Source organism: Aotus nancymaae, unplaced genomic scaffold, assembly GCF_030222135.1.
Source record: "Aotus nancymaae isolate 86718 unplaced genomic scaffold, 86718_ANA_hifiasm-v0.15.2.pri h1tg000004l, whole genome shotgun sequence".
NCBI classification, from domain to species: Eukaryota; Metazoa; Chordata; class Mammalia; order Primates; family Aotidae; genus Aotus; species Aotus nancymaae.
The window spans coordinates 19307982-19333768 of record NW_026988415.1 but is presented as its reverse complement, the minus strand read 5'-3'; the positions used below and the strand labels follow the sequence as shown (position 1 = coordinate 19333768).

At 41.2% G+C, this 25787-nt stretch overlaps 1 protein-coding gene and 1 long non-coding RNA gene across 2 annotated transcripts; one reads left to right on the top strand and one right to left on the bottom strand.

Annotated features, from left to right (window-relative positions):
- Window positions 1-9113: 9113 nt before the first annotated feature.
- On the bottom strand, window positions 9114-25719 carry LOC135268401 (uncharacterized). Its single transcript, XR_010336753.1, has 3 exons — window positions 25569-25719; window positions 20859-20973; window positions 9114-12452 (listed from the first exon to the last, which is right to left on the bottom strand). It is a non-coding gene; the product is annotated as an uncharacterized LOC135268401 (long non-coding RNA).
- Window positions 13836-15781, top strand: LOC105721640 (importin subunit alpha-1-like). The gene has a single exon (XM_064361246.1). The coding sequence runs from the start codon at window positions 13954-13956 to the stop codon at window positions 15541-15543; it is 1590 nt and encodes a 529-aa protein (XP_064217316.1). The 5' UTR covers window positions 13836-13953; the 3' UTR covers window positions 15544-15781.
- Window positions 25720-25787: the final 68 nt, after the last annotated feature.

Here is a 25787-nt window from a genome sequence, read left to right as displayed (position 1 = left end):
GAGAATCTCCTGTAGTTGTACCTGCTGATGTTGTCTTGTCTGTTGGGAAAACAATTTTGCATGTTTTTCTCTCCAAAATAATAATTATATTATTTATATTACAATCAGTATTATAGTAAATGTAAATGAAATAAGTACTACACTCAAAAGTAAGGGATAGACTGGGCATGGTGGGAATGGTGGGTCATGCCTGTAATCCCAGTACTTTGGGAAACCGAGGCAGATCACTTGAGCTCAGGAGTTCGAGACCAAGCTGGGCAACATAGCAAAACCCTGTCTCTACAAAAAATACAAAAAAAAAATTAGCCAGGCGTGGTGGCGCACACCTGTAGTTCCATCTACTTGTGTGGCTGAGGCAAAAGGATCGCTTGAGCCTGGGAGGTCGAGGCTGCAGTGAGCCATGTTCACACCACTGCACTCCAGCCTGGGTGACAAAGTGAGATCCTGTCTCAAAAAAAAAGTAAGGGATTATCAGACTAGATTTAAAAACATGATCTAACTATATGCTGTCTAGAGCAGACACTTTAGATTCAATGTATAATACAATTAGGTTGAAAGGATGGAAAATGATACACCATGCAATAAACATGAGTGAGCCAGCTATACCAATGTATTAGTTTTCTATTGCTGTGTAACAAATTATCATAAATTTAGTAACTTAAAACAATAACCATTTATTATCTCACGGTTCTCTAGGTCATAAGACCAGGCAGGTTCTCTACTTAAGGTTTCAAAAAGTCAAAATCAAGATGTTGGTCATGTTGAGCTCTTATATGGAAGTTCTACGGAAGAATTTACCTGCAAATAAAAAACAGAATCTGCTTCCATGTTAATTCAAGTTATTGACAGAAATGCAGTTCCATGAAGCTGTAAAACTGAACTCTCCATTTCCTTAATACAGAGGTCCCCACTACCATCAAATAAACAATAGAGCATCAAATCCTTTTTGTGCTTTGAATCGCTGATGACTTCTTCTGGTACTAGCCAGAGAAAACTCTCTGTATTTAAAGGGTTTCCCTGACTAGGTCAGTTCTATAATCTCCATATACTAAAGTTAACTGACTCAGGACTTTACTAATATCTGGAAAATTAATTCCTTCAGAGAAGCACTCAGATTAACATTTTAATTAATCTAAAATTGATTACATTATAATTGACAAATAAAATGGTACATATTCATGGTATACAACATGATGCTTTGATATATGTATACATTGTGAAATTATTAAATCAACGTAACTAACATATCTGTCACCTCACATACTTATCACTTATTTGTGGTGAGAATGCAGTTATCCTCGCACCATTTGTTGAAAAGACTGTCATTTGCACATTGAATTATCTTGGCACCTTTGTCAGCCATCAGCTGACCATAATATAAGGATTAATTCATGGACTCTCCGTTATATTTCTATCCTCATGTCAGTATCTCATGGTCTTGATTACTGTGACTTATATATATAGTAAGTTTTGAAAGATGGAAATGAAAATTCTCCTATTGGCTCTTTTTCAAAATTGTTTGGTTACTCTGGGTCCTTTGCATGTCCATATCCTGTATATATTTTAGGAACAGATTGCCAATTTCTACAAAAATAAAGGAATGCTTGCTAGAATTTTTATAGGGATTTTGCTTCATTTTGTTATTTTTGGTTTTAGAGATGGGTTCTCATCCTGTTACCTAGGCTGGAGTGCAGTGGCAAGATCATGGCTCACCGTAGCCTCAAACTCCTGGGCTCAAATGATCCTCCCACCTCAGCCTCTAGAGTAGCTGGGACTACAGGCATGCACCACCATGCCGGCTGGGATTTCATTTAATTTATAGATCAATTTGGTGAAAACTGTCATCTTGGCAATATTGCCTTTCAATTCATGAAGATGGGATTTCTCTCCATTTGTAATTTAATTTGAAGATCTTTAATTTCCCTGAGCAATGTTTTATAGTTTTTGTGTATGTCTGCATTTGCTTTGCTAAATTTATTTCTAAGTATTTTATTCCTTCTGATGTTGCTGTGAATAGAACTGTCTCCCTAATTTCATTTTCACATTTTCACTGCTAGTATACAGATATATAATTTATTACATTTAACTTTTATCTCACATGCTTGCTAAACTCACTTATTAGCCTAGATGCCTTTTTGTAGATTCCATCTGACTTTTACATTAAAGACCATCATCTGAAAAGAATGCTGGTTTTACTTCTTTCTTTCCAACTTGAATGGCTTTTATTCCTTTTTCTTTTCTGATTGCACTGGCTTCAAATGTCCAGGACAGTGTTTAACACAAGTGGCAAGAGTAGACATCCTTGACTTGTCTCCAATCTTGGGAGGACAGTGTTCACTTTCACCAGCGATGTTACGACGATGTTATGATGTGAGCTGTAGACTTTTCTCATGCCCTTTATTAATCTGAGAAATTTACCTTCTATTCTGATTTTGTTGAGGATTTTTAAAAATTGTGGTAAAATATTTATAACATAAAATCCACCATGTTGACTATAAGTATATCGTTCAGGGGCATTAAGAACATTTACATTGCTATGCAAGCATCATCACCATCCATCTCCAGAGTTTTTCATCTTCCCAAACTGAAACTCTGTACCCATCAAACAGTAACTTTCCATTCCTTCTTTCTTTCTCTTTCTCTTTCTTTCTCTCTCTCTTTCTTTTGTTTTTATTTTTTTTGACAGAGTCTTGCTCTGTCGCCCAGGCTGGAGTGCAGTGGCGTGATCTTGGCTCACTGCAACCTCCACCTCCAGGGTTCAAGCAATTCTCTGCCTCAGTCTCCCAAGTAGCTGGGATTACAGGCACCTGCCACCACACTGGCTAATTTTTATATTTTTAGTAGAGATGGGGTTTCACTGTCTTGGCCAGGCTGGCCTACTTTCTGTCTCTAAATTTGGTTACTCTAATTACCGCATGTAAGTGGAATCCTTTTGTGTTTTTTTCTGATTCTATCTTATCTCCACTAAAAAATCATTTTTTTTAGAGATGGGGTCTCACTATGTTGCCCAGGCTGGAGTGCAGTTCACAGGCACAATCATAGTGTATTATAGCCTCAAAATCCTGGGGTCAAGCTATCCTCCTGCCTTGGCCTCACAGGCATGCATCACTGTGTCAGGCAAAACCTATTTTATCTCCATCAAAAATGGAGATAGGCTGGGCACAGTGGTTCATGCCTGTAATTTCAGCACTTTCCAAGGCCCAGGTGGGTGGATCATTTGAGGTCAGGAGTTCGAAACCAACCTGGCCAACATGGCAAAACCCTATCTCTACTAAAAATACCAAAATTACCTGGGCATGGTGGCGTACACCTGTAGTCTCAGCTACTCAGGAGGCTGAGGCACAAGAATCACTTGAACCCAGGGGTGGGGGGAATACGTTGCACTGAGCAGAGATCATGCCACTGCACTCCAGACTGGGTGACAGAGCAAGACTCTGTTTCAAAAAAAAAAAAAAATAGAGATAAAATAGAATAATAAAAAAAATACGCAATCCAAAATAAGGCAGGAAAAGAGAAAATAAAAGGAATAGAATAGGTGGGGAAAATAGAAAATAATTATAAAAAATAATAGATTTAAACTTAATCATAGACTGGGCAAGGTGGCTCACACCTATAATCCCAGCACTTTGGCAGGCCCAGGTGGAGAACTGCTTGAGCCCAGGAGTTCAAGACCAGCCTGGGCAACACAGCCCGACTCCATCCCTACAAAAAATTTAAAACTTAGCTGAGCGTGGTGACACTCACCTATAGTCCTAGGTACTTGGGAAGGTGTGACGAGAGGTTCACTGGGGCCCAGGAGTTTGAGGCTGCAGTGAGCTATGATTGCGACACTGCCTTCCAGCCTGAGCAGCAGCAAGACTCTGCCTCAAAAAAAAAAACAATAAACTTAATCATATAAATAATCACATTAAATTAAAATGGCCTAAATACTTCAATCAAAAGCAATGATTATCAGATTGGATAAAAAAGTAAAAACCAACTATATAATATATATAAGAAACACACAGCCCGTGCAATGGTTCACACCTGTAATCCCAACAATTTGGGAAGCCAAGAATGGTGGATCGCTTGAGCTCAGGAGTTTGAGACCAGCCTAGCCAACATGGTGAAACTCTGTATCTAAAAAAAATAAATAAATAAAAAATAAGATAAAATAAAAAATTAGCCAGGCATGGTGGGGTTCGCCTATAGTCCCAGCTACTTGAGGGGCAGAGGCAGGAGAATAGCTTGATCCCTGGAGTTCAAGGTTATAGTGAGCTATGATCGTGCTACTGCACTCAAGAACCGTGGTGACAAAAGTGAGACCCTGTCTCAAAAAAAAAAAAAAGAAAAAAAAAAAAAAAGAAACACATTTTAACATGAAGCCACAAATAGGGTAAAAAGTAAAAAGGATAAATTTTAAAAAAGACATGTCTTGTTAACACCAATCAAAAGAAAGCTCTAGGAGCTATATTAATATCAAAGTGGATTTCAGAGGAAAGAATATTCCCAGAAATAACAACGGTTATTTTATAATGATAACATGATCAATTCATCAAGAGGATTTAATAATCTTAAATGTTAGGACAGGCTTGGTGGCTCATGCCTGTAATCCCAGCAGTTTGGGAGGCCGAGGTGGGCAGATCATGAGGTCAGGAGTTTGAGACCAGCCTGGCCAACATGGCGAAACCCCGTGTCTACTAAAAATACAAAAAATTATCTGGGCATGGTGGCGCACGCCTGTAATCCCAGCTACTTGGGAGGCTGAGACAGGAGAATTGCTTGAACTTGAGAGGTGGAGGTTGCAGTGAGCCAAGATCGTGCCACTGCACTCCAGCCTGCGCTACAGAGCAAGACTCTGTCTCAAAATAATAATAATAATCTTAAGTGTTTATGCATCTGTATTAGTTTTCTATTACTGCGTAACAAATTCTAACAAGCTTAGCAATTTAAACAACATACATTTATTACCTCTCAGTTTACATGGATCAGAAGTCTGGGAACAGCTTAGCTAAGTCCTCTGCCCAGAATCTAAGGAGGCTGTAATCAAGGTATTAGGTGATAGCTTTATTCTCCTGGAGAAGCTCAACTAGGAAAGAATATCTTTCCAGGTTCATGGTTGGCAGATTTTACTTCCTTGTGACTATATGGCTGAGGGCCATACCAACTTGACCTATTCACCAGCTTCACCTAATTGACATTTATGGAACACTCCAACCAACCATAGTAGAATATACATATTTTTCAAAAGCACATAGACCATTTACCAATATGCACCATATTTTGAGCCACAAAACAAGTCTCAATAGATTGTAAAGGATTCCAGTCATAAAATACATTTTCTCTAACCACAACTGAATTAAATTAAAAGTCAATAACAAAAAGACTTGTGGAAAATCTTGAAATATTTGTAAATTAAATAACGTATTGCTAAACAACCCTTGGGTCAAGGAAGATATCAAATAGAAAATTAAAAAGAATTTTGAGGCTAGGCACGGTGGCTCACACCTGTAATCCTAGCACTTTGGGAGGCTGAGGCAGGTGGATCACTTGAGGCCAGGAGTCCAAGGGCAGCCTGATCTACATAGTGAAAACCCGTCTCTACTAAAAATACAAAAATTAGCCAGGTGTGGTAGCATGCACCTGTAATCCCAGCTACTCTCCTCCTGAGGCAGGAGAATTGCTTGAGCCCGGAAGGCAGAGGTAGCAGTAAGCTGAGATCATGCCATTGCACTCCAGCCTGGGTGACAGAGCAAGACTCCATCTCAAAAAAAAAAAAAAAAAGGAAGTATTATTCTAAAATAAAAAAATATAAAGTTCTGGTTGATACATGTTTCAGCATAGATGAACTTTTACAACATTATGCTAACTGAAAGAAACCAGTCACAAAACACTACTTACTATGATTCCATTCATATGAAGTACCTACAATAATAGGCAAATCTATAGAGAGGAAAAGTAGATTAGTGGTTGTTTATGGTGGAGGTGGGGAAATGGGGAGGGACAGCTAATTGGTACAGAGCTTCTTTTAGTGGGGACAAAATGTTCTAAAATTGATTTTGGTGATGGTTGCACAACCACGTGACTATATTCAAAAACACTGTACACCTTAAATGAATGAAGTGTATGGTATGTGAATTATATTTCAACAAAACTGTTAAAAAATTATAAATAAAAAGAAATTCTAAACAAAAGTTGAGCAAATCAAATTCAACAACATATAAAAAGGATAATATATCACAACCAAGTGGAGTTTATCCCAGGAATGGAAACTTGGTTTAACATTGGAAACCCAATCAATGTAGCTGGGCAGGGTGGCTCACACCTGTAATTTCTGCACTTTGGGAGGCCAAGGCAGGTGGATCATCTGAAGGAGTTTGAGACAAGCCTGGCCAACATGATGAAACCACATCTCTACTAAAAATACAAAAAAATTAGTTGGGCACGGTGGTGCACGCCTGTAATCCCAGCTACTCAGGAGGCTGAGGCAGGAGAATCACTTGAACCTGGGAGGCGAAGGTTTCAGTGAGCCAAGATCAAACCACTGCACTCCAGCCTGGGCAACAAAAGCAGAAACTCCGTCTAAAAAAAAAAAAAAAAGAAACCCAATCAATGCAATTCACATATTAACAAACTAAAGAAGAAAAACCATGTGATATCTCCATAGATATAAAAAAAGCATTTGACAATCCAAATATATTCGTAGCAATAACTCAGCAAACTAAGAAAAGAAAGAAAATTTCCTCAACCTGATATAGGACATTTACCAAAATAAAAAATCTATGGCTAAATCATACTTCATAGTGAAAGACTGAATGCTTCTCCTAAGATGGGGAGCAAGACAAGGATGTCCACTCCAACCTCTCTATTGAAAACATTGTATGGTAAGTCCTAGGCAATGAAATCAGATAAAAGGGAAAAAAATGAATGCCATGAAGACTGGAAAGGAAGAAGTAAAACTTTTTATTTTATTTTTTTGCAGATGACATGATTGTTTATGTAGTAAATTAGATGGAAGTTACAAAAAAAGCTACTAGAATAAGTGACCTCAGAAAGATTACAGGGTAAGAGATCAATATACAAACATTAATTTCATTTCTACATAATAACAGTGAACAACTGGAAATTGAAATATAAAAAGCAATGAGTTTTGGGGTTTCTTTGAGACAGGGTCTCACTCTGTCCCGCAGGCTAAAACAAAATAAAACAAAACCACATTGATGAGAGTATTCCAAAGAGACACAGGATTCTGAATGGCATTTCTGTCAGGGAAAAAAAAAACAGCGAGAGAGACAGGAACCAACAGAAAGAGCTCTCAATAATTTCAGCAACAAAATTAAATAGTGTGGATTACAGCAAAAATTATAAAATAAATGCCCAGGAGTGCATATTGGTATAAAGAAATTACTGAATAAATGAATAGATATGGGAGAAGAAATAAGTTCCATGGGCAGAAAGATTCCAGATAATTTATGTAGGCATTCAGCCCTCGAGGAGGGAGTACGTAACTCTCCACTCCTTGAGTGTGGGCTGTACATACTGACTTCCTTCCGAACAGTACAGCAAGGAAGACAAAGGGGAAAGGAGTCACTTTATTATGAAAAACCTAACAAATGCTGCCTCAGCCAGGTGATCAGGACTCCGGTATGGTTTGGCTCTGTGTCGCCACCCAAATCTCCCCACATATCAAGGGAGGGACCCGTAACCCCCACGTGTTGAGGGAGGGAGGTAATTGGATCATGGGGGTCGTTTCTCCCATGCTGTTCTCGTGATAGTGGGTGAGTTTTCACAAGATCTGACAGTTTTTCTTTTTTTTTTTTTTTTGAGATGGAGTCTCACCCTGTTGCCCAGGCTGTAGTGCAATGGCACGGTTTCAGCTCACTGCAACCTCCACCTCCCAGGTTCAAGGGATTCTCCTGCCTCAGCCTCCCGAGTAGCTGGGATTACAGGCACCCACCATCACGCCTGGCTAATTTTTCTATTTTTAGTAGAGACAGGGTTTCACCATGTTGGCCAGGCTGGCCTCGAACTCCTGACCTCGTGATCCACACACCTCAGCCTCCCAAAGTGCTGGGAATACAGGTATGAGCCACTGCACCCAGCCAATCTGATGATTTTATAAGTGTCTGACAGTTCCTCCTTCACAAGCACATCTCTCTCCTGCCTCCTTGTGAAGAAGGTTCTTGCTTCACCTTTACCTTCCACCATGCTTCTATGTTTCCTGAGGCCTCACCAGCCATGCAGAACTGTGAATCAATTAAATCTTTTTCCTTTATAAATTGCCCAGTCTTAGGGAAGTTCTTTACAGCAGTGTGAAAATAGACTAATATAGACCCCCATCAACAGTGAGATGTCATGTCGACAATATGAGCCTTTTTTTTTTTACAATATGTGTCTTTGATATGATGTCATAAAATTGCACTTTCTCCCATAACCCATAACCAAGTCTACTCATGAGAAAACAACAGGTAAATCCCAATGAATGGGGCATCCTACAAAATACCTGACCAGTACTCTTCAAAACCGTCAAGGTTATTGAAGATAAGGAAAGTCTGAGAAACTATCACAACCATGAGGAGACTAAATGTAACATGATATCCTGGATAGAATTCTGGAATAGAAAAAGGACATTAGGTAAAAACTAGGAAAATCTGACTGACTTTGGTTAATAACAATGTGTCAATGCATTATTATAATTTTGGGAAATTTGATCCAGAAATATATAAAAACGATATCATGACCAAGTAAGGTTTATCCCAGGAACGCAAAGTTGGTTTAACATTTAAAGAAATCAATCAATGTAACTAACTGACCACCTTAACAGAATAAAGTTTTTAAAAGTATAGATTTGTTTTAATAAATGCAGAAAAAGCACTTGAAAAATCCACGCCCATTTATGATATTTTCTAAAAATTTGACAAACTAGAAATAAAAAGTAACTTCCTCAATCTGATAAAAAGAATCTATGAAAATCTTATAACTAACATGATACTCAGTGGTAAACTACTGAGGCTTTCCCCCAAAGAATGAGAACAAGGCAAGGATGTCTGCTTATACCATTTCAATTCAACATTGTCCTAGATGTCCTAACCAGTGCAATAAGGCAATAAAAAGAAATGAAAGCAATCCATATCGAAAAGGAAGAAACAAAACTGTTTTTATTCATAGATGACATGGATTTCCATGCATGGAAAATCCTCAGGATCCTACAAAAATCAAATAACAGAACTAACTAGTGAATACAGTGATATCACAGGATGCAAAGTCAATATACAAAAATTAATTGTATTTCTATATGCTAGCAAAAATATAGAAATGAAATTTTACAAAATATCATTTACATTAGCATCAAAAATATGAAATGCTTAGGGACAAATTAAAGAAATATGTGAATAATTTCTACATTGCAGTTTACAAAATGTATAGAAAGAAATTAAAGAAGTTTTAAGTAAATAGAGAACTATACCGTGTTCATGAACTGGAAGGCTCAATATTAAGATGTCAATTAAGGCCAAGTGCAGTGGCTCATGCCTGTAATCCCAGCTACTTGCGAGGCTGAGGCATGAGAATCGCTTCAACCCAGGAGGCAGAGGTTGCAGTGAGCTGAGATCGGGCCACCACACTCCAGCCTGTGACAGAGCAAGACTCTGTCTTATCAATAATAATAAAAAAAAATGTCAATTCTCCTCAAATTTATCTATAGATTCAATTAATTTCAATCGAAATCCCAGTAGGTTGTTTTTATAAAATTGACAACCTTGTTTCTACAATTTAAATGGAATAGAAAAATATTACCAGGCATGGTGGCACACACCTATAATCCCAACTACTTGAGAGGCAGAGGTGAGAGGATCGCTTGAGGCCAGGAGACCCGTCATCTCGAAAGAAAAGAAAGGAAGAAAGAAAGAAATAAAAAGAAAGAAAAGGAAGGAAGGGAGAGAGGGAGGGAGGGAGGGAGGGAGGGAAGGAAACGTATAATAGCCAGAACAATTTTTGAAAAACAAAAATGAAGCTGAAGAACATAAACTACCTGAATTCAAGACCTATTATAAAGCTACAAATATGCAAATATCTAAACAGCATAGTTGTGTAAAGCTACATCAAAAAAAAAAAAAAAACCACCCTGGCATAGTTATTGTGTAATAATAGACAAATAGATCAATGAAAGTAAATAGAGAGACAGTAAATAGACCCACATATTTATGGTGAATTTACATTCAACAAAGATGCCAAGACAATTCAGTGGGGAAGGATGGAGCAAATAGAATTTGAAGAAATAATGGCAAATGATTTCCCAAATTTGGTGAAAGACATTTATGTTTAGGGTCAAGAAGTAACTGAACTCAAGCGGGATAAAAACAATGTATTGATGCATTATAGTCAAACTTCAGAATACCAAAAATTAAGAGAAAATCTTTAAAATATCCAGAAAAAAATGATATACTACATACTAGGAAATGGTAATTTGAATAACTGTTGAGTCCTCATAAGAAACTATAGAGGCCATTCAGCTGGGGATGATGAAATAAATTGAAGATGAATGGTGAGGAGGGTTGCACACCAATGTGAACATTCTATTTTTTAAAAAAAATAGAGATGGTGTCTTGCTATGTTGCCCAGGTTGGTCTCAAACTCCTGGCCTCAAGTGACCCTCCCACCTTGGTCTCCCAAAGTGCTATGATTACAGGTGTGAGCCACCATGCCCAGCCCTGAATGTTCTTAATGCCACAAAACTGTACACTTAAAAATAATTAATTCTGAGAAGATGCATTAGAATAAAAAAAATGGTAAAATGGTAAATTTTGTTCCATACATTTTACCACAATTTTAAAAAAGAAACTATAGAGTTCAAAAGACCGTGGAACAGCATCTTTAAAATGCTGAAAAAAAGAAAGGACAACAATCAGGCCTTTTTTTTTTTTTTTTTTTTGAGATAGATTTTTTTTTTTTTTTTTTTTTTTGAGATAGTCTCCTTCTGTCTCCCAGGCTGGAGTGCAGTGGCACAATCCTGGCTCACTGCAACCTCCACTTCCCGGGTTCAAGTGATTCTTGTGCCTCAGCCTCCCAAATAGCAGGGATTATAGGTGCCCACCACCACGCTGGGCTAATTTTTGTATTTTTAGTAGAGACATGGTTTCATCATGTTGGCCAGGCTGGTCCTGAACTCCTGGCTTCAAGTGATCCGCCCACCTCAGCCTCCCCAAGTGCTGAGATTATAAGCGTGAGCAACCACACCTGGCCTAGAATTCTATATCTGGAGATAATATCCTGCAAGAATGAAGGTACTCATAACCCTCTTACACTGCTGGTGAAAATATAAAATAGTATAGCCACTTTAGAAAACAATCTGGCAGTTTCTCAAATGATTAAACATAGAATTACCATATGACCCAGCAATACTCAAAAGAATTGAAAACAGAGACTCGGATGCTTGTACATGAATGTTTAGAGCAGCATTATTCGTAATATCCAAAAGGTGGAAACAACCCAAAAATTTCATCAGTGGATGAATGGAGAAACCAATTGTAGTATATCCAAACAATGGAATATTATTTGGCTACACAAAGGAATGAAGTACCAATACATGTTACCATGTGGATAAACCTGGAACACCTTATGCTAAGTGAAAGAAGTCAGTCACAATACCACATATTATATAATTCCATTCATATGAGATGTCCCAAAGAGGGAAATCCATAGAGACAAAGTAGATAAGTGGTTGCTTATGACTGTGCTGAATGTGGGAATAAAGGAATGGGGAAATGGAGGAATAGTTTCATTTAGAGGTGATGAAAATGCTCTAAAACTGACTATGGTGATGGTCACACTTAACTGTGATTATACTAAAATCCACTGAATTGTACACTTAAATTGAGGAAATCATATGATATGTAAATCATATCTCAAGCTGTGGCTTTTTGTTTGTTTGTTTGAGACCAAGTCTCACTCTGTCGTCCAGGCTGGAGTGCAGTGGTGTGATCTCAGCTCACTGCAACCTCCACCTCCTGGGTTCAAACGATTCTCATTCCTCAGCAGCTGGGACTACAGGCATGAGAGTACATGCACAGCTGGTCTCGAACTCCTGACCTCAGGTGATCCATCTGCCTCAGCCTCTCAAAGTGCTGGGATCGCAGGTATGAGCCACTGTGCCCTGTCTGTTGTTTGGTTTTGTTTTGTTTTGTTTTTGAGACAGAGTCTTGCTCTGCTGCCCAGGCTAGAGTGCAATGGCGTGATCTCAGCTCACTGCAACCTCTGCCTTCCAGGTTCAAGCAATTCTCCCACCTCAGCCTCCTGAATAGCTGTGACTACAGGTTCACACCACCATACCGGGCTAATTTTTGTGTTTTTCGTAGAGACAGGGTTTCTCCATGTTGCTCAGGCTGATCTTGAACTCCTGATTTCAAGCAATCTGCCCACCTCAGACTCCCAAAGTGTTGGGATTACAGGCATGAGCCACCACATCCGGCCTCAAGCTGTTTTTTGAAAAAGAATGAAGGTGGAAAAAAAGACATTTTCAGATAAATGAAAAAGAGAATTCATCACTAACAGAGTGCCTAAAGAAGTTTCTTAGGGTTGGAAATACATGATACTAAAAGGAAAGTCAAATCTTTAGAAAGGAATCCTAAGAACATTAGAAATGATAAATAATTGGGTAAACATAAAAGACTATTTTCCTCTTAATTTACTAAAAATACCTTAAATTTCTTTTTAGTTTATAGAGACGGGGTCTTGCTCTATAGGTGGGAGAATACTGGCACAATCCCAGCTCACTGCAGCCTCAGGCTTCAGTGATTCCCCCACCTCAGCTTCCCAAGTAGCTGGGACCACAGGCGAACCCCACCACGCTTGGTTAATTTTTTAATTATTATTTTTGTAGAGATGGCGTCTCACCCTGTTGCCCACGCTGGTCTCAAACTCCTGGGCTCAAACAATCCTCCTGCCTTGGCTTCCCAAAGTGCTGGGATTACAGACATGAGCCACCACACCCAGCTATAAATTAATTTTTTGTTTTGAGATGGAGTCTCGCTCTGTTGCCCAAGCTGGAGTGCAGTGGTGCAACCTCAGCTCACTGCAACCTCCGCCGCCCCGGTTCAAGCTATTCTCCTGCCTCAGCTTCCCAAGTAGCTGGATTACAGGCGCCTGTCACCATGCCCCGCTAATTTTTGTATTTTTAGTAGAGACGGGGTTTCACCATGCTGGCCAGGCTGGTCTTGAACTCCCAACCTCAGGAGATCCGCCTGACTCAGCCTCCCAAAGTGCTAGGATTACAGGCATGATCCATCACACCCAGCCTATACATTAAGTTTTTTAAAGCCAAAATTGTAACATTATCTTATGGGGTCCAAATATGTAGTTGTAGCACACATAGCGTTTCAGTATAAAGACTGAGTGGAGGAAGATACTTTAAAATTTGCTGTTGCTTTTCTTTTTTTTTTTTTTTCTTCCAGAGACAAGGTCTGGCTCTGTTGCCCAAGCTGGAGTTCAGTAATGTCATTGTAGCTCACTGCAGCCTGAAGCTCCTGGGTTCAAGCAATCCTCCTGCCTCAGCCTCCCAAGTAGCTAGGACTACAGGCGCACACGACCATGACCAGATAATTTTTAAATTTTCTGTGGAGATGAGGTCTTGCTATGTTCCCCAGGGTAGTCTTGAACTCCAGCCTCAAGGGATCCTCCAGCCTCAGCCTCCCAAAGAATTAGAATTACAGGCATAAGCCACCATGCCCACCCTACTATTGCCTTTATAATCTGGGAATATGAAGATATTTTTCTCTCTAAATTGAGGAACTGAAATAGCAAACCTGAATGGAATGTGTATGAGTTCTTCGATTAGAAATGACTGTGTGCCAACACGGTCTTTGAACTGAGCCGAGGTGGTCGGTTTAAGTGCAACCTCCCCGTAGCCGCGGATCCACATTTAAGCCTCCTGTGGACGCCCAGGCCCGCTTCGCAGCTTTCTCCCTTTGTCTCATAACCATGTCCACCAACGAGAATGCACATACACCAGCTGCCCGTCTTAACAGATTCAAGAACAAGGGAAAAGACAGTACAGAAATGAGGCGTCGCAGAATAGAAGTCAATGTAGAGCTGAGGAAAGCTAAGAAGGATGATCAGATGCTGAAGAGGAGAAATGTAAGCTCATTTCCTGATGATGCTACTTCTCCACTGCAGGAAAACCGCAACAACCAGGGCACTGTAAATTGGTCTGTTGATGACATTGTCAAAGGCATAAATAGCAACAACGTGGAAAATCAGCTCCAAGCTACTCAAGCTGCCAGGAAACTACTTTCTAGAGAAAAACAGCCCCCTATAGACAACATAATCCGGGTTGGTTTGATTCCAAAATTTGTGTCCTTCTTGGGCAGAACTGATTGTAGTCCCATTCAGTTTGAATCTGCTTGGGCACTCACTAACATTGCTTCTGGGACATCAGAACAAACCAAGGCTGTGGTAGATGGAGGTGCCATCCCAGCATTCATTTCTCTGTTGGCATCTCCCCATGCTCACATCAGTGAACAAGCTGTATGGGCTCTAGGAAACATTGCAGGGGATGGCTCAGTGTTCCGAGACTTGGTTATTAAGTATGGTGCAGTTGACCCACTCTTGGCTCTTCTTGCAGTTCCTGATATGTCATCTTTGGCATGTGGTTACTTACGTAATGTTACCTGGACACTTTCAAATCTTTGCCGCAACAAGAATCCTGCACCCCCGTTAGATGCTGTTGAGCAGATTCTTCCTACCTTAGTTCGGCTCCTGCATCATGATGATCCAGAAGTATTAGCAGATACCTGCTGGGTTATTTCCTACCTTACCGATGGTCCAAATGAACGAATTGACATGGTCGTGAAAACAGGAGTTGTGCCCCAACTTGTGAAGCTTCTAGGAGCTTCTGAATTGCCAATTGTGACTCCTGCACTACGAGCCATAGGGAATATTGTCACTGGTACAGATGAACAGACTCAGGTTGTGATCGATGCAGGAGCGCTTGCCATCTTTCCCAGCCTGCTCACCAACCCCAAAACTAACATTCAGAAGGAAGCTACATGGACAATGTCAAACATCACAGCTGGCTGTCAGGACCAGATACAGCAAGTTGTGAATCACGCATTAGTTCCATTCCTTGTCAGTGTTCTTTCTAAGGCAGATTTTAAGACACAAAAGGAAGCTGTATGGGCTGTGACCAACTATACCAGTGGTGGAACAGTTGAACAGATTGTGTACCTTGTTCATTGTGGCGTAATAGAACCGTTGATGAACCTCTTAACTGCAAAAGATACCAAGATTATTCTGGTTATCCTGGATGCCATTTCAAATATCTTTCAGGCTGCTGAGAAACTAGGTGAAACAGAGAAACTTAGTATAATGATTGAAGAATGTGGAGGCTTAGACAAAATTGAAGCTCTACAAAACCATGAAAATGAGTCTGTGTATAAGGCTTCATTAAACTTAATTGAGAAGTATTTCTCTGTAGAGGAAGAGGAAGATCAAAATGTTGTGCCAGAAACTACCTCTGAAGGCTATACCTTCCAAGTTCAGGATGGGACTCCTGGGACCTTTAACTTTTAGATCATGTAGCTGAGGTATAAATTTGTTGTGTACTATGTTTGGTATTCTGTCTTCCTGTTTCTCTATGAAGAACTCTTTCTAAATGTTGTTAGTTATTGTAGCACTTTTTACACTGAAACTATACTTGAACAGTTCCAACTGTACATACTGTATGAAGCTTGTCCTCCGGCTACGTTTCTTATTTCTATGTGGAATTTCATATCTTGCAGCCTCCTGTAAATAAACATTAAAACCCAAAAAAAAAAAAAAAAAAAAAAAAAAAAAAAAAAAAAAAAGAAATGACTGTGTGCCAAAATCTTTTGTGCCTAAGAATTAATGTTAATCAAATATTTCCTCATTACACACTGTACTATATTGTTGATAATTATTGTGAGCAGTAGCATTTTCAGTTGGGAGGCTGAGGCAAGAGGATTGCTGAAGCCTAGGAGTTTGAGACCAGCCTAGGCAACACAGCGAGACACCTATCTCTATAAAAAATAAAAATAAAATCAGCCATGCATGGTGGCATGTGCCTGTAGTCCCAGCTACTCAGGAAGCTGTGGTGAGAGGATCACCCGAGCCCGGAAGGTCGAGGTTGCAGTGAGCCATGATTGCACCACTATACTCCCACCTTGATGACAGAGTGAGACCCCCATCTCAAAAATTTAAAAGAAAAGTATAACTTATCTCAGGTTAATGCTTTTGGTGATGTATGCTTATAAGCATATGCCCCATCTCTGATGTCTTAACAGTTTAATCAGGTAGATGTCAGCAACTCTAAACTCAGTACAGAAAGGGACTGTTTGTCCACATTGTCTAGCTCATTCCCAAAAGACCTCCATAGAAGTTGTTTTTTTTTTTAAAGAATAGAGACAGGGGTTGCACTATGTTACCCCGGCTGATCTTGAACTCCTGGGCTCCAGCAACTCTCTCACCTCAGCCTCCCAAAGTGCTAGGATCACACATGTGAGCCACCACACCTGGCCCTCAGAAGTTTTTGATAAGCTGGGTGTGCACCTTGTATCCCAGCCAGTCTGGAGGCTGAGGCAGGAGGATCCTGGGAGTTTGAGTCCAACCTGGGCAACAGAGCAAGACCCTGGCTCAATATAAAATATAAATTTTAGGCTGGGCATGGTGACTCATGCCTGTAATCCCAGCACTTTGGGAGGCCGAGGAGGGTGACTTGCTTGAGCCCATGAGTTTGAAGCCAGTCTGGACAACATAGGGAGACCCCATCGCTACCAAAAATTAGCCGAATGTGGTAACATGTGCCTGTGATCCCAGGTACTCAAGAGGCTGAGGTGGGAGGATCACTTGAGCGTGGGAGTTTGAGGCTATGGTGAGTTATGATTGTGCCACTACACTCCAGCCTATGTGACAAAGCAAGATCCTGTCTCCAAAAAAAGCAAATTTTATTGAATTATTAAAAATAAATGAAGAAGTGTTTATTAACACATTGACTTCCGATATTTCTTTTTTAAATTTATTTATTTTTTTTAGATGTGGTCTCACTCTGTTGCCCAGGCTGGAGTACAGTGGCACGATCTCGACTCACTGCAACTTCTGCCTCTGGGTTCAAGCAATCCTCCCAACTCAGCCTCCCAAGTAGCTGGGACTACAGGCGCATGCCACCATGCCTGGCTAAATTTTGTATTTTTTGTAGAGACAGGGTTTTGCCATGTTGCCCAAGCTGGTCTTGAACTCATGGGCTCAATCCATCTACCCGCCTCCGTCTCCCAAAGTGCTGGGATTACAGGCATGAACCACCACACCCAGGCCTCTTTTTATTTATTTATTTTTTAACTTGACTAAGCTTACTGGATTCTTCCTGTATTTCTAAATACTGTTGCATGTTAACTAGTATTAATTTGCATTCCTCTCAGTGAGCATAGGATATAGCTGTTTAGCCAAATTTATACAAATTACATAGATAACCACCATTTTGCAGCTCAAATAACATTTAGAATCATTTATTCTAAGCAGTGATATACCGACAAATGTTTAACAGACTGGGATGGGGGAAGTAATGCTGGCTTGTAGCATCCTGATTTCCATGATGTAAATACTCCCACCATGACCAATTTCAAATCACTAATGTGAAGTCAATGAGCTCAGGACGTTCCTGAAATTCTGACAATCAACCTTTGGGAGCTGGTATGAGCCGGTTCTAACTCCACTAACTCTACGCTCCTTGATTTACATTTTCTCAAGGTTTTGGGTAACGGATAGAGGTGTAAAGAGAAACAAAAGCTAGCTGGGTGCAGTGGCTCAAGCCTGTAATCCCAGCGCTTTGGGAGGCCGAGGCAGGTGGATCACTTGAGGTCAGGAGTTCGAGACCAGCCTAACCAACATGGTGAAACCCTGTCTCTACTAAAAAAAATACAAAATTAGCCAGGTGTGGTGGCACACGCCTGTAATCCCAGCTACGTGGGAGGCTGAGGCAGAAGAATTGCTTGAACCTGGGAAGCAGAGGTTGCAGTGAGCCAAGATGGTACCATTCCAGCCCGGGCAACAAGACAGAAACTCTGTCTCAAAAAAAAAATAATAATTAAATCACATGAAAACATATGTCCACACAAGAGCAGCCAAAAAGTAGAAACAACCCAAATGTTCATGAACCAATGAATGGATAAATAAATTTCAGTCTATCCATATATTGAGAGACTATTCAGCAATAAGAAATGAAGTACTGATACATACTATAACATGGATGAACCTTGAAAAATTAACTCAAAGAAGTCAGTCACAAAATACAACATATTTATGATTCCATTCACATGAAGTCTCCAGAATAAAACCTATAGAGACAGAAAATAGATAAATTGCCTAGAGCTGGGAGGGGAAACAATGAGGGGTGATGGCTAAGGGATACAAGGCTTCCTTTTGGGATGGTGAAGAATGTTCTTAAAATTTACTGTGGGCCAGGCATGGTGGCTCACGCCTGTAATCCCAGCACTTTGGGAGTCCAGGGTGGGTGGATCAAGAGGTCAGGAGTTTAAGACCAGCCTGACCAACATGGTGATACTCCATCTCTACTAAAAATACAAAAATTAGCCAGGTGTGGTTACTCGAACCTGTAATCCCACCTACTCGGGAGGCTGAGGCAGGAGAATTGCTTGAACCCAGGAGGTGGAGGTGGCAGTGAGCCAAGATCACACCACTGCACTTCAGCCTGGGTGACAGAGCAAGACTCCATCTCAAAAAATAAATAAATAAATAAAAATTAAAAATTTACTGTGGTCGTGGTTGCACAACTCTAGATGTACAAAAAGCCATATAATTGTACACCTAAAAAGTAAAAAAAAGCTGGGTGCAGTGGTTCATGCTTGTAATCCCAACACTTTAGGAGGCCAAAGTGGGAGGATCGCTTGAGCCCAGGAGTCTGGCTAGGCAACAAAGTGAGACCTCTGTGTCTACAAATTTTTTTTACAACAAATTAGCCAGGCATGGTGGCACTTGCCTGTGGTTCCAGCTACTTGGGAGGCTGAGGTGGGAGGATGGCTTGAGCCTGGGAGGTCAAGGCTATAGTGAGCTGTAATCTTGCCACTTTCACTTCAGCCTGGGCAACAGAGCAAGATCCTGTCTCAAAATGAAATAAAATAAAAAAATAAACCATTGATTGGCCAGGTGTGGTGGCTCACGCCTGTCATCCTAACACTCTAGGAGGCCAAGGTGGGTGGATTGCTTGAATACAGGAGTTTGAGACCAGCCTGGGCAACATGGTGAAACCATGTCTCTATTCAAAAGTAAAAATAAAAAAATAATATACTATTGATACAGACAATAATCTGAATAAATCTCCAGTGAAAATACCCAATCCCAAGAAGTTGCATCCTGTATGATTCTATTTATATAACGTTCTTGAAATGACAAAATTATAGAAATGAGGGAAAGATGAGTGATTGCCAGGAATGAAAGAGGAGGCAGGGGTGGGAGGGAAGTGGCTGCGCTACAATAGGGCAACATGACTGATGCTCCTGGTGATGGAGTTTTTCTGTACCTTGACTGGATCAGTATCAATATCCTGGTTGTAATATTGTATTAGAGGTAGGCTTTTTGTTTTTTTGAGACAGAGTTCCATTCTGTCACCCAGGCTGCAGTGCAGTGGGGTGATCTCAGCTCACTGCAACCTCCACCTCCTAGATTCAAGCAATTCTCCTGCCTCAGTCTCCTGAGTAGCTGGGCTACAGGTGCACACCACCAGGCCTGGCTAACTTTTTGTATTTTTAGTAGAGAGGGCGTTTCACCATGTTGGCCAGGCTGGTCTTGAACTCCTGACCTCAAGTGATCCGCCCACCTCAGCCTCCCAAAGTGCTGGGATTACAGGCATGAGCCACCACACCCAGCCACTTAGAGTTGTATGTGAATCTACAAATATCTCAAAATTAAAAGTTTAACTAAAAAAGAATCAAATAACATGATGGATGTAAAAGCACTCTAAATTCTATAATTGTGAGCAATTTACTATTATGTATACTATGAGAACCATAGCATGGAACTATTATGACTTAATTCTCTCATTAACTTAAAAAGCACTTATTAAGTCCCTACTAGGTTCAAGGACTAGGTTAGATGTTGCATGGCACACAAAATTATAAACTTATGGCAAAATCATTAACTGTTGTCATGTTGCAAGTTCTGGCTGAGCCTGCGTCCTTTTTGTGAAATATAAGTTGGATGAAATACAAACATACTTGTGATGGGGGATGTACATTTTTATTTATTGATAATCACTGATAGCTATAACCAAGATCAAATGCTGTTAACTCATTATCTTTCATAATTCCTATACCCAACTTTGTAACTTGACAAAAAAACCTCAAAAGTTTAACAGTGAACATTTGGTCTCACTCCCCAAATCTGTTCCCTCCATCACTAGTCTTCTTCATCTCAGTAGACAGTCTACCACCTATTCACTCGTTCAAGGCAGTAACTCAGGCATAATCTTTCTTTTTCTCTTACCTCCCATATTCCTCTGGTGGGCCCATCAATAACACTGTCTCCACAACCACCGCCTTATTCTAAGCCATCACCATCTTCTGCTGTGCTTCCATTCTTGCCCCGCTCCAATCCATTCTCCACACAACCACCAAAGTGATTTTCTTAAAACTGAGCTCGTCACCCCCTGACATAACCCTTTATTGGTGGCCTATTTGACTGAGAGCAAAATTCAAACTATACCACGGCCTACAAGGCCCTACATGGTCTGAACCCTACCATCTCTCCATTCTTCTCTGTCATTTACCTTCTTATTCACCATGATCCAGCTGCACTAGCCTTTAGGTTGCCAAAGTAAACCAAGCTTTTCCCAACCCTGAGGGTCTGTGTACACATACCTTTTTCCTTTTTTTTGACAGGGTCCTCCCGGGTGAGTCTGCAGTGGTGTGATCATGAATACCGCAACCTCAACCTCCCAGGCTCAGGTGTGTTTTTCTTCGAGACGGAGTCAGGCTAGAGTGAAGTGGCACAATCTCAGCTCATTGCAACCTCCACCTCCAAGGTTCAAGTGATTCTCCCTGCCTCAGCCACCCGAGTAGCTGGGATTACAGGCATGTGCCACCATGCCTGGCTAATTTTTGTATTGTTAGTAGAGACGGGGTTTTGCCATGTTGGCCAGGCTGGTCTCGACCTCCTGACCTCAGGTGATCCACCAGCTTCAGCCTCTTAAAGTGCTGGGATTATAGGTGTGAGCCACCGCACGAGGCCTCAAGTGATCTTACCGCAGCCTCCAAGTAGCTGGGACTACAGGTGTGAGCCACCATACCCAGCTAACATTTTTGTAAAGATAGGGGTCTCCCTATGTTGCCCAGACTGGTCTTGAACTCCTAGACTCAAGCGATCCTCCTGCCTTAGACTCCCAAAGTGCTGGGATTACAGGCATGAGCCACTGTGTTGGGCCCACATTCTTTTCTTTTTTTTTTTTTTGAGACAGTCTCGCTCTGTCGCCCAGGCTGGAGTGCAGTGCTGCAATCTCAGCTCATTGCAACCTCCACCTCCCAGGTTCAAGCAATTCTCCTGCCTCAGCTTCCCTAGTAGCTGGGATTATAGGCGCACCATTACACCCAGGTAATTGTTGTATTTTTAGTAGAGACAGGGTTTCGATATGTTGGCCAGGCTGGTCTTGAACTCCTGACCTCAGGTAATCTGCACACCTCAGTCTCCCAAAGTGGTAGGATTACAAACATGAGCCACCGCGCCTGGCCAGCCCACATTGTTTTGTCTTGAACAATCTTCCCTAGTTCTTCGCAAAACTGGCTCCTTCTTATCCTTTAGATCTCAGCTAAAATATTGCATTGGCTGTTCCATAATTTTACATAAGAGGGAAAAGGGGCAGCAATCTGGTTAAAACTATGAAGGGGGAATTCTTAGGGGATCTGTCTCAAAGCTGCATTTGCATAGCAAACACACTGTCTTTACTTAGATTAAGTATAGATCAATAAAAATGTCAATGTTTTCTAAAATGCTTTTATTCATACTTTATATAAGATTAAGAAAACATCATCTGTCCATAAAAATATAATTTGGAGTACCCTGAGGGAAGTGGGAAGTGTTTCAAACAGGATGGAGAGACTGACAAGGACTAGAGAGTTTTTTTTAATCTTGGTGATAAGGGTCTATTTGCATTTTTTAAGTAGGGGCATGCTGTGGTCCAATTTAAATGATTGGATGAAGTGAGACTAAAGACTAAAAGGTCAATGAAATAATAATTATTATTAATATTATGACATTTATTGAGCATTTAATATGTGACAAATACGTTGTCCCTCAGTATCTGGGAGGGTTGGTTCCAGGACCTGCATGGATACCAAAATCCAAAGATGCTCAAGTCTGATATAAAATGGCATAGTATTTGCATATGACCTATGCAAATATTCTTACATACTTTAAATCATCTCTAGATAACTTATAATACCCAATTCAGCCAGGTGCGGTGGCTCACGCCTGTAATCCCAGCACTTTGGGAGGCCGAGGCAGGCAGATCAGCTGAGGTTGGGAGTTCCAGACCAGCCTGACCAACATGGAGAAACCCATCTCTACTAAAAAATACAGAATTAGCCGGACATGGTGGCGCATGCCTGTAATCCCAGCTACTTGGGAGGCTGAGGCAGCAGAATTGCTTGAACCTGAGAGGCGGAGGTTGTGGTGAGCCGAGATCATGCCATTGTACTCCAGCCTGGGCAACAAGAGCAAAACTCCATCTCAAAAAAAAAAAAAAAATACCCAATAAAATGTAAATGCTATTGTAAATACTGTATATTGTTTTATTGTATTTTTTTTGGATTGCTTTGGGTTTTTGTTTCCCAAATATTTTATTTATTTTTAAAAATAGAGATGGAGTCTCACTCTGTTGCTCAGGCTAGTCTTGAGCTCCTGGGCTCAAGTGATCCTCCTGCTTTGGCCTCCCAAAGTGCTGGGATTACAGGCGTGAGCCACTACTCTACTAAAAATAAAAAAATTAAAATAAAAAATTAGCCAGGCATGGTGGCTTGAGCCTGTAATCCCAGCTACTCCAGAGGCTGAGGCAGAATTGCTTGAACCCGGGAGTCAGAGTTTGCAGTGAGCCGAGATCAGGCCACTGCACTCCAGTGTGGGCGACAGAGCAAGACTCCATCTCTAAATAAATAAATAAAATAACGATGAGAAAACAAAGGCACAGAGAGTTAAGGGACTTACTCAAAAATTATAAAACTAGGCTGGGCGCAGCGGCTCACACCTGCAATCCTAGCACTTTGGGAGGCCGAGGTGGGCAGATTGCCTGAGCTCAGGAGTTCGACACCAGCCTGGGCAACATGATGAAACCCCATCTCTACTAAAATACAAAAAACTAGCAGAGCATGGTGGCATACGCCTGTAGTCCCAGCTACTCGGGAGGCTGAGGCAGGAAAATTGCTTGAACCTGGGAAGTGGAGGCTGCAGTGAGCTGAGATCACACCACTGCACTCCAGCCTGGGCAACAGAGCGAGACTCTCTCTACCCACTCCCCCCAAAAAAACTATAAAACTATTAAGTGACAGAGCTAAGATTCAAACCCAGAGAGTCCAGTTTCAAAACTAGGGCTCTTCAACACAAAATGAATTTTTTATTCATTCATTCTTCATATTTCATTTCATGAATATGAAAGTGCTACAATGCTTCCCTTTTTTGTAAGATTACTGCAATCCCACAGGCTTGAAATTGCAAAGGTCTGAACTAATACGATGGCAAACATGATGGAGAAAGGTAAGGAGATATTTGAAAGAGACCCAGGGAAGTAAAATTGACAATGTGGGCAAACAGCTGCAGAGCATAAGGGAGAGGGGAATCTAAAACGACTCTCAGGCTTTAGTTCATGGACCAATCATAGAAATGGGAAATTCAGGAAAGGAACTCTTGTGGAAAAGATAGAAATTATTGGTCATTTTATGTTTGATGTGCCTGTGGGACAAAACGAAGAGCCAGGAGGCAATCAGAGATACTAGTCTGGAGCTCAAGAAAGAGATTAGGGCTAGAGATGTAAATTTTGTTCTCATGCAGGTGTTAAAGGCAATTTCACTTAGGAAGAGTATCTGTAAGAAACAAAGAGGGATTAAAGCAGAATTCTCGGAAACATCATTATTTAGGGAGTAAGTATATTAAAACCATCCAGCAGAGAAGACTGAGGAAGATGGTCACAGGGCTAAGAAAGCAGGGGAAAGTGGTGTCCTGAAATCTCAGGATGGAGTTTCAACAATGACAACATTGTCTTTAATCCCACTAGAAAGTAAGGTCTAGAAAGGCATGGGACATATTTGCTTTGTTCACCAATGTATCCCCAATGTCTAGAGGCCTGGCACATAGTAGATGGCTAAAAACATTTCCTAAATAAGAAAACAAATCGGCTGGGCTCGGTGGCTCATGCCTGTAATCCCAACACGTTGGGAGGCCAAGGCAGGTTTATCAACTGAGGTCAGGAGTTCCAGACCAGCCTGGCCAACATGGCGGAATCCCGTCTCTACTGAAAATAATAATAAATTAGCTGGGTGTAGTGGTGGGCATCTGTAATCCCAGCTACTCGGGAGGCTGAGGCAGGAGAATCGCTTGAACCCGGGAGGCAGAGGTTGCAGTGAGTGGAGATCGTGCCATTGCACTGCAGCCTGGGCAACAAGATTGAAATTCCATCTCACAAAGAAAAGAAAAGAGAAAACAAATCAACAGTATTAAATGCCACACAAAGTTCTGGGAAGCCAAAGACTGAGAAGTATCCATTTTGTTTAGCAACTTTGGGTGTCCCTGATCTTGTCCGGAGCAATTTCTGTGGAATAACGGGGGAAAGGCAAAATGGGATGGCTTAAAAGAATGAAAAGAATGTTCTTGTCTAATATTTGTCTACAATCTCTAATTTTAAAAAAGATTATGAGGCCGGATGCCGTGGTTCACGCCTGTAATTCCAACACTTTGGGAGGCCAAGGCGGGCAGATCACCTGAGGTCAGGAGTTCAAGACCAGCCTGGCCAAGGTGGCAAAACCCCTTCTCTACTAAAAATACAAATATTAGCCGGGTATGGCGGGCACCTGTAATCCTAGCTACTCAGGAGGCTGAGGCAGGTGAATCGCTTGAACCCTGAGGGAAGGGGGCGGTGAGCCGAGATTACGCCATTGCACTCCAGCCTGAGCGACACAGCGAGACTCTGTCTCAAAAATAAATAAATAAAATTATTAAAAGTTGATGGGAGAAAAAAAAGTTGTTTAAAAAAAATTTTGTTGATGGGCGGTTAGGAAGCGTAGCTACCGACGGCCCATTCTTTGAGTCTGGAATGAAGAACAGAGCTGCAATTACAAGGGATCAAAAGAGATTTTTCCTTAAATGGAAGGAAACTTGTTTTGTTCACTATCGGATCGCCGGGTCCCGGCACAATCTGGCCCCTTAATCGGCATTCAATAAACCCCCGAGCTGACTAGTGGCAGGCTTGCAGGACGCCGTCGCACAAGGACGGGCGCTGGAGTCTTTCCTTCTGAATTAGGTAGGGACAAATGAAGGCGCGGTTTCAGCCCCTGACAGCGCAGCACCCTCGCCCTAAACTCACCCACCTTGGGCTGCGTGGAAACCAGGGGCCGGCAGCACAGACACCGGCGCACCAGGGAAATATAGGGCGGGTGGAGAAAGGAAAACCCCACCCGCTGGCAGCCGTTTCATCTCCAGCCTCCCCGTTTTCTGCAGGCCCCTCCCGACACGGCTCCCTTTTCTCACACGCCTCGCACGGCACGGATGTGACGTCTCCGTCGCGAGCAATTGACGGAAGCAGAAAT

Coding starts and splice junctions, on each gene's coding strand:
- LOC105721640 (XM_064361246.1), top strand. CDS start 13,954: ATGTCCACCAACGAGAATGCACATACACCAGCTGCCCGTCTTAACAGA.